At 38.0% G+C, this 9,077-nt stretch overlaps 1 protein-coding gene across 1 annotated transcript; it reads left to right on the forward strand.

Annotated features, from left to right (window-relative positions):
* The first annotated feature begins 114 nt into the window (after positions 1 to 114).
* LOC148354635 (uncharacterized) lies at positions 115 to 8,752 on the forward strand. Its single transcript, XM_088348940.1, has 2 exons — positions 115 to 811; positions 2,030 to 8,752. Exon 2 carries the CDS (start codon positions 2,039 to 2,041, stop codon positions 4,373 to 4,375), a length of 2,337 nt encoding a protein of 778 aa, XP_088205066.1. The 5' UTR covers positions 115 to 811; positions 2,030 to 2,038; the 3' UTR covers positions 4,376 to 8,752.
* Positions 8,753 to 9,077: the final 325 nt, after the last annotated feature.

Genomic DNA, 9,077 nt, shown 5'->3' on the forward strand with positions numbered 1-9,077 from the left:
CTTTACCTTTTCATATTGTAAATATGAATTTTCAAAAGCTATTAGAAAGACAACACATCACCCTTAGTCTAAAAAAAGTTTACATGCAATATATCTAAAAAGAGTAACCGGAAAAGAGTCGAATACGTTTGTAGTTTTATAAATTTTACATCTAAACCGACTGACTGCTGACTATGGAGACACTGACATCTGCAGGCAACACTGAGTAACTACAAAAATAAAGTTATTTATTTGTTTTGCCCCGTGAAGCGAAACTGCATACACACATTATTCATTTTCTTTCTTGTAGATATTTTCGAGAAAATTGCAAACTAAAAACAACTCGTATTTTTAAAACATGAAAATTGGGATGGTTTTCTCTCACTCATAAAAACTCCCAATATATGAATACGTTTTGAAGTATTTAGAATACATTTCAAATATCAAATGAATATTTTTTTATTATGACTAAATCATTTTCTATTTAAAAATACACTTGTAGCAGACCTTTGAATACAGTATTGTCATACAGTAAATAACAACAACAATAAAAGATCAATTACACTTAAAAGGTTAACATACAACACAATGATGACGAAAAAAGTGACATTTCTGTCCTTTGTTTTAATCTGTTATGGAAAAATAAGCAAGTCATTTTATTTATTATCATTTATTTATTTATTGTAGCCGTGGTCAGTCCCCGACTTAAGCGCTTATCAGCAGTCGCAGGAATGTGCCGAGACACACCCTTGTGGTTCACTCCCACAAAACTGAACTTAAACTGCGTCTGTTTGCATTTCCTCTTCTGCATCCTGCTACGGAAAAGCTTTAGGTAGGTCCTTTGGAATTTGTATTTTACAGTGTTATAAAAAGTATGTGAACCCTTTGGAATTTCTCACATTTCTGCATACGATCACCATCAAATGTGATCTGATCTTGGTCAGGAGCACACAAAACAGAAAACTGTGTCTGCTTTAACTAAAACAAGCCAACCATTTAGAGGTTTCTGTATTATAACAAGGTAAGCATGCGAACAATAACAGAATGGGGAGGAATAAGTAACTGAACCCTCTGCCTTGGCAGACTTAAAGAGCAATTCAAATCATTTTTCTGCAAATAATAAAATCAATTGCGTGTTTTTGGACTTTTTTTTTTTTTTACCAAGGATTGGCATAGTGAATTTAATTCAATTAAATAGTTCAACTAGGAAATATAGTTGTCAGACGGGACGGAAGGAAAACTGAGGTCACTTGCACTCGTTTCTTGGTTTTTATTGGAAGGAGGGAATGACAAGACGTGAATCTTCGATCCGTTGTTTGACGGATTGTCGAGACTTGACAGGCGGGTGAAGGCTTGGCGGGAATGGTCGTGGACAGGCGTAGTCGTCGTGTTGTTGGTTGGGGCTGGAGAAGAAGGGCGTCGTTGTGTTCGGAAGAGAGATCAGGAGTCAGGCGGGCAGGGCAGGTCGTAGGCAAATTCGGAAAAGGGTCGGCAACGGAGATCAGGTAGAAAAACAGGAGGCAGGCAAAGAGTCGGAGGTACGAGCTTTCTGAGCAGATGGCAACGGATCGCATAGTACAATCGAACAAAGTGTTACCGGAAGCTGGGGATTTAAATGTACAGGGTGCGCCAATCAACTGTCCTGGCCAAATCCTGAACACAGGTGTTCCCGATCCGGGTGATTGTGACAATAGTGGCATGAAAAACTATGTGAATCTTTTGGTAGGGGGAGGAATAAGTAACGGAACCGCCACATTTTATATATTGTGCCCCCCCCCCCACTTAATTGGCAGCAATAGTTCTAATTGCTCTTTGTGTCTCCTCAGACAGAGCATTCACATACTTATTCGTCCTCCTCGTTTGCATGATATCCTTTCGAATATGGATGGTTTTAGTTAAAACAGATACTGTTTTTTCCGAAGATCAGATCACGTTTAATATTAATTTTATGCAGAACAATGGGAGAAACTGCAAAAGATTAATATACTTTTGCTGTATATCATTTGGTTTTGACACATAAATCACATACAAAAATCTCTTATTTTTCTAGTAAATAAGCATGCAGCGGAAAAAGGTCCTTCTTATTTTTCTGATCTTACTATTAGCCACCTTCTCGACTCAAAACCAGCCTTGTGAAAAACAGACCGACTGTCTTTCTGAAAACCAAATCGTCTTCAGCGCCGCTACGGAAATCCCGCGCACTCTGAAAGCGGGAGTAACTGAAGTCTTCTTCCTGGACAGCCACATTAACACCATCCCTAAAGCGGCCTTCGTGGAAAACACACATCTGGAAAAAGTGGAGTTCATTAACACTAACACCTTCATCATAGAGGCGGGAGCTTTCGAAGGTCTGGTGGACGTGAAGTACATCGAGATCTCCAGCGCGCCTTTGACGTCAATCCCCGTGGGGGTTTTCTCGGGTCTTAGCAACCTGGAGAGGGTCATTCTCAAACTCAACAAGATCCGCAATCTAGATCGAGGTTTGTTTGACGGTCTTAAGAAGGTAAGAGAGCTACAGCTGCACGGAAATGAGATTGCGTCCATTGAAGATGGTACTTTTGATGGTCTGGAGAGCCTCATGGTCCTCCATTTGGCCAAAAACCACCTAACTACTGTCAAAAGCAACTGGTTCTACAAGCTGAGCAAGCTAACTACGCTGCGACTGTATGAGAACCAACTGACGAACATTCCGGAGGACATCTTTGATCGTTTACCGAATTTAAAAGAAATTTCTTTGCAGAGCAACAAATTGACAGAGTTATCTGCCAATCAGTTTCCACATAAAGACAAACTCACCAAGATTGCTTTGGATGACAATCTCCTGACAAATTTACACAAAGAATATTTTGTTGGTTTCTCAAATCTCAAAACGCTGACCCTGCACAAAAATAAACTACAAAAGCTTCCACCCGTGCTTTTTGGCCATCTGAGCAAAATTATGGACTTGAGCTTCAGTCAAAACGAACTGAGCGACCTGCCAAAAGCTGTCTTCAGTTCTCTAAGTCGCCTGACCAAGTTGGACCTCTCCAAGAATCACTTCACCGCTTTGTCTTCTGACTACTTTGAAGGACTTCCCAAGCTCTCCACTTTGAACCTCCGCAACAACAGGATTAACTCTTTAGCTTCGGATGTTTTCGAAAACATCCCGTCTCTGACTTCCTTAGACTTGTCCGGCAACCGACTTGAAACACTTCCCTTGGATATTTTTGCACCATTAACACATCTCAGTAAAGTTTACCTCAACGACAACCCCTGGAAATGCGACTGCAACATTATACATCTACATCGCTGGATCAAAGACAACTTCCCAATTGTTCGTAAACCGGTTGTCTGTTGGAGTCCTGAAGATCTTAAGGAACAAGAGTTGAGTTTATTGGTAAAAGAGCAATTTATATGTCCTACATTTCCAGTCACAACTACAACTTTGCTCACCACTGCACTCAAAAGACCAAAACCAACCACTTCCAGGTTGGCTACACCGTCAACCACAACAGTTTCCACTGAAATTAAAGATATGACGACTGAAGTAAAACCAACAACAGGGCAAACGACTGCCACCACAACAACCATATCAATCATAACCCTACCAACCACTACCCAGACGTCCACAGTGAAAACTGTTTCACCCACAACCATTTCAGCGACAACCTTACCGACAACAGTTCAAATAACAACTTCAACAATAGCTGCGACAACACCAACAAGACTTAAAAGTACAAGCACAACTCTGGTGATGACAACAGTTCAAAGAACAACTTTGACAATGACAGTGACAACACCAATAATTCCAAATACAATTTCTAAAATGGCATCAACAACAAGTCCAAGTGCAACCGTGGTGGTGACAACACCGACAACATCCCAGAGTACAACCACAACAATGGTTGTGACAACACCAACAACGATTCAAACCACAACCTCAACAAAGGCGGAAACAACACCTACAACTAACTCAAGTACAACCTCGACAACCACAACAACGCAAATGTCCACAACGCCAACAACCACTGTTTTGACAACAATCACACCAATGATTCCCACTACCATCGGAAATCCACCCACAACCCAAGAGACCACAAGTCTGAGGGTTACGCTGAACCCCAATTGGACAACACCCATCATTTTTGCCTGCCCGGTGCAACCACAAGCGAACAAGTCGCCGTTGTCGCAAGAGGACACAATAGCATCGTCGAGGTGTAAATCTGTGGCCTTTTTCTATGTCTGTCTTCTGTCGGTAGAAGTCATCTGTACTTTAGTGCTGGCCAAGTACACCGTATCGCTGTACTGCCTGTTGCAGTCCAGGGAGAAGATTCACAACCACATCAGACTCACACACTTTTCTTTCAGGAAAGAAGTTATCCTGAGGCCTCTTAGACGTAGAAACTCATATTTTTAAAAATGTATGAATTCAAGTACAATGGCTTCGCGAAGTTCCCAGCATTTTACATGGTCAAGGTTGTGGGGGCAGTGGTTTGTTGAAAAAGCACCAGGGAGCCACTAGTGAGCGTCAAAGAGCTGCATGCATTTTGTACACAAAAGCAGATAATTAGCGATTTTAATGGTATTTATTGGGGTGCCCTAACACTAAGTCTAGCTAGAGAGACTCGCAAAGGCCGAATGTACAGCTGTGTAAATATTCTCGAAAATCGGTTCAGCCACTTTGAAGCCTATGAGTCACATAGAAAGACACAGACACACACACACACACATCAGGATTTATACGGTAGTTTAGAGTTTGAATTTAGATTTACATTGGATAACATTAGATGAGACATATATTTTTACAGCACCTTGAGAGTTAGATCTCATTTTCAAAGTTTTTTTTAAGTCATTAGATGACCAAACCCCTCTGATTACAACTCTTAATACTTTGGGCCAGCTAGAAAGCCATTTTGGGGGAATTAATTATACAGTTTTATCGGGTATGGCGTTTTCACTTTATAGTGTGGAACAAGCTCTTTTTTTTTTTTTATTACGGCATTTTACCTACTAAACAACATAGACAATTTTTTTTTAAATCATGAAAAGATTCTCAGAATGTAGCACAGCAGCTGTGGGATTAGCGCCTCAGCGGCACAGTTCTGAGGTCATGTGATTTGGAGCTAATTAGCATAGGTTACTTTTTCCCCTCTATACAACAGTGTCTTCTCCCAGGGGTGAATTGTATTTCTTTTATTTGATAAACGCAAAAGCACTGGATCCCAAGAGGGGGCATGCACCTACGATGAAAATTTCAGACCCCTCCTTGGTTTCTACGTTTCTACGTGGAGCTATATAGCAAAATAGCAGGGTGTTATACTTATTTTATTCATTTTATATATATATATATATATATATATACATATATACACCGTGGGACCTCGGTTATCGCGGTTAATGGGGACCAAAACCACCCGCGATAAGTGAAAACCCGCTAAGTAGCGGTGCACCTTTAAAAATACTTAAAAAAAAATATATTATTATTATTTTTTTTTAATTATTTTAATTTATTATTATTATTTTTTAGACCTGCAAAGCTCTGAACCCGCAAACGTGGAACCATGAAGTAGCGACACCCTTTCAAAAATGCTAATATATATATATATATATATATATATATATATATATATATCTCATATCTCATCTCATTAGCTACACCGCTTATCCTCAGTAGGGTCGCGGGGGTGCTGGAGCCCATCCCAGCAATCATCGGGCAGGGGACACCCTGAACTGGTTGCCAGCCAATCGCAGGGCACACGGGGACAGACAACTCACTTGCTCATTCACACTTAGGGACAATTTAGACCGGCCAATTCACCTGAAATGCAAGTTTTTGGAATGTGGGAGGAAACCGGAGTGCCCGGAGGAAACCCACGCAAGCACGGGGAGAACATACAAACTCCGCACAGGAAGTCTGGAGCTGGATTTGAACCCACGCAGGAGGTTCCCAAGACATGAACTGTGCCGCACATGCGCTAACCACTGCGCAGCCGTGCTGCCCATATATATATATATATATATATATATATATATATATATATATAGCTTGAACTGAAATACTCATTTTTTTACAGCAGGGAACGCCACAGGCTCACAACATTTTGAAAGGTATTGCAGTGGATTTTATAGGCGGGTTCTTCATTCTCCTCAGTATAAGCTTTACTTTTTTATCACGTTTTTAACCACTACTACTTCTAAATGAAAAAACAAACCAAGGGAAAATACACAATCTATATTATCAGAGTAATATAGACTGAGTTTGTCTTTGTTATCTCCTTGTAAAAAGGCGACTCCAGCCTGGTCCCTTTAGGCACATCTTTATGTACTGCTGATCTTTGTGCAAATATTTTATTGCTTCTTTTTGTTGATTTATGATGTTTTTTTGTGATATGCCTAATACATTCAAGTCAGTTCACAATTAAATGCGTAGCCCCTTATCACATAATTTCTCAAAGGCCACACTAACACCAACCCCTGATCTGAAACATTTGGGCAAGGAAAAAAATGAGGAATATAAGAAACGATGAAAGGGGCCTTCATAAGTGGCAATCCCCTTTCCAGGATGACCAGGTCGTAATAGATGTTGCAATGGGTAACAATACATAAAACAAAGTGAACATCAATGAAAAAAACAACACATAGGTAATTAGTAAAAAATCTGGAATTATGTGATAAACAGATCGGTAGAGACAGGACTGGCCCGAGCCTTAATGGGGCCCTAAGCTAAATTAGATTTAGGGCCCCTTATTCCTCAATTTGGATACCTACGATAACTCATTCCATGTTCTAATCTATCGATGGGCAACTATTTGGAGTCGGGGGCCACATTCTGTCCAGAATTTTGGGCCAAGGGGCAGATCTTTGAAGAATATCCAATTTTTAAATTTAGGAATAAATATACATGCAGATTTTTACATAGTATTGTCCTTTTGAACTAGATTAGTCTCATCACACTGGTTTTGAAACGATCCCAATTTAAGCAAAATAATATGAGGTCCCTATTTTAAGCAATTCATTTGATATTTAGTTTTCAAGCGTTACAGTCGTACTTTTTTAAAAGTATTTTTTCAGTATTTCTGTAATCAGATTTTTGTTGAAGTTCAGTAGTTTTATTTTGGTATTACTGTGTTGTTTTTGGTAATATTTCTAGAGTAGTTTTCTTGGTGGTTTTTCCATAGTAGTAAATTCTTAGTATTTCTGTAGTATTTTTGTTGTATTACGATAGCAGATTTTTTTGTTGTATGTCTGTAGTATTTTTGTGGAATTACAGTATTTTAATGTTTTTTTTGTGTTAAAATACTGTATTCGATTTAAATTTTTCTGTTGTAATTTTTTGTATTTATATTGTAGAATTTTTTATGTACATCTGTAGTATTTCAGTAGTTTTATTTTTGTAGATTTTTGTAGTATCGCTCTAATTGTATTTTCACAGTATTTCTGTTGTAATACTTCTGTAGCAGTATATCTTTAGTAATATTTGTCTGCTTACGTTTTGTTTTATTGTATATGAAGTTTTTTTTTGTAGTATTTCTGTAGACGTATTTTTGATGTATTTCCAAAGCAGTATTTGAGTAATATATATTTTTTAAAAATTTGTAGTATTCCCATCTATTGTTTTTGACACATTTCTTACTTTTTTTTGGTTATATTACTGTTGTTGTGTTTTTGTAGTAATTCTGGGGTAATATTTCTGGAGTATTTTGTAAAATAGTATTTTGGTAGTATTTCTATACAAATTATTTTTTCCAGAATTAAAGCAAAACAATATATGAGGTCCCTGTTTTTAAGCACTATATTTGATATTTAGTTTTGTAATGCTTTTGTAGTATTTCTGTAGAATTTTTTTGTATTTTTCTGGGAGACACGCAAAAGTGACACCGGGGGCAAGGTTGGCACCCAAGTAGGTAACCGCTCTTTGAGGGTTCCTAGTGGTCGCAGGGCCCTCTGAGCAGCCGCTTAGTTGGCTTATGCCTTGAGCCTGGTTAGAGGAAATTAAAAAAAGTGAAAAATGTCACTTGCCCGCACAACCTGCCGTGATACATTTTTTTTTATTGTTGTATTTATTTTGTTTCACAAACAATTTTGTATATATTGTATTATTTCGTAATGAAGGTATAAAGGAAACATCTCAGGTGGTTCTTTATTGCAGTATTTCAGTTGATTTGTAATGAATCCAGTATGTATGATATTTAGTTTTTTTTAATTGTGTTACCACAAATAAAGAACTAGATCACTATATTGTCATTTTCTGAAACATGCCTGTACAATTGAGTGAATAAAATTGTGGAAGTGTTTGTTTAATGACAGAGATAACAGTGTCATTGTCCTAATGAGAAGTTTCCCCTTTGCTCTCCTGCAAAATTCATGAACTAGGCTCTTTAATTGTCAATTTGCAATTAGAGCAATTATGAGCTCCTTTCTTCTTGTTTGCCTCATGGATGATTGAGTCAAAAAAGGGGCAAAAGGTAGGACTTTAATTGCAATGATATTCACATTAGTGTAATTGATAAGGCAGCATGATGTCCTACTAACTTTTTTGGGGTGCCGAGGCTTTGAGTTTAAATAAAAAATCCCCTATTGGCGTCCCCAGCCAGTGATACAAGTGGCTATGATATTGCAATTTAAATGGAAATTTGAATGCATTCAAAAAAATATCTAATGAATAATAATGTTGTTTACTTTATGTAAACTAAATGATTCCAGAGCACGAATTATTTTCAATAATTTACAGAGTGAAGTGATCAATTTGAAATTAACCATTATCTACTATGTTATTAAAGCTGATTTTTTTTTCCTCATGCCAAATTTTTTCCCCCAAAATTTTGCCAGAATGGAAAACTTCATGGTTTCCTTTTTGTTTTTGTACAATCCGGTCCGGAGCCTTTGATCTGAAAATGCTGGTCTCCTAGTGATCCCAAGAGCCAAGAAGAGATCCGCAGGTTCGAGAGCGTTCTCCATTTGGGCTGTGGAATGCTCTTTCCCCTGAGATTCGATTTGCAACTTCAGTGGAAATGTTTAAATCTTAGCTTAAAATACACTTCTATTCTATAGCATATGAATAACCTATATTTTATGTTGACAATATTGGTTTATTATTTGTTATTGCAACATCCATTGCA

The sequence above is a fragment of the Urocampus carinirostris genome, chromosome 12 (genome assembly GCF_059441175.1).
Source record: "Urocampus carinirostris isolate Australia breed hairy pipefish chromosome 12, RoL_Ucar_1.0, whole genome shotgun sequence".
Taxonomy (NCBI): domain Eukaryota; kingdom Metazoa; phylum Chordata; class Actinopteri; order Syngnathiformes; family Syngnathidae; genus Urocampus; species Urocampus carinirostris.

Coding starts and splice junctions, on each gene's coding strand:
- LOC148354635 (XM_088348940.1), top strand. CDS start 2,039: ATGCAGCGGAAAAAGGTCCTTCTTATTTTTCTGATCTTACTATTAGCC.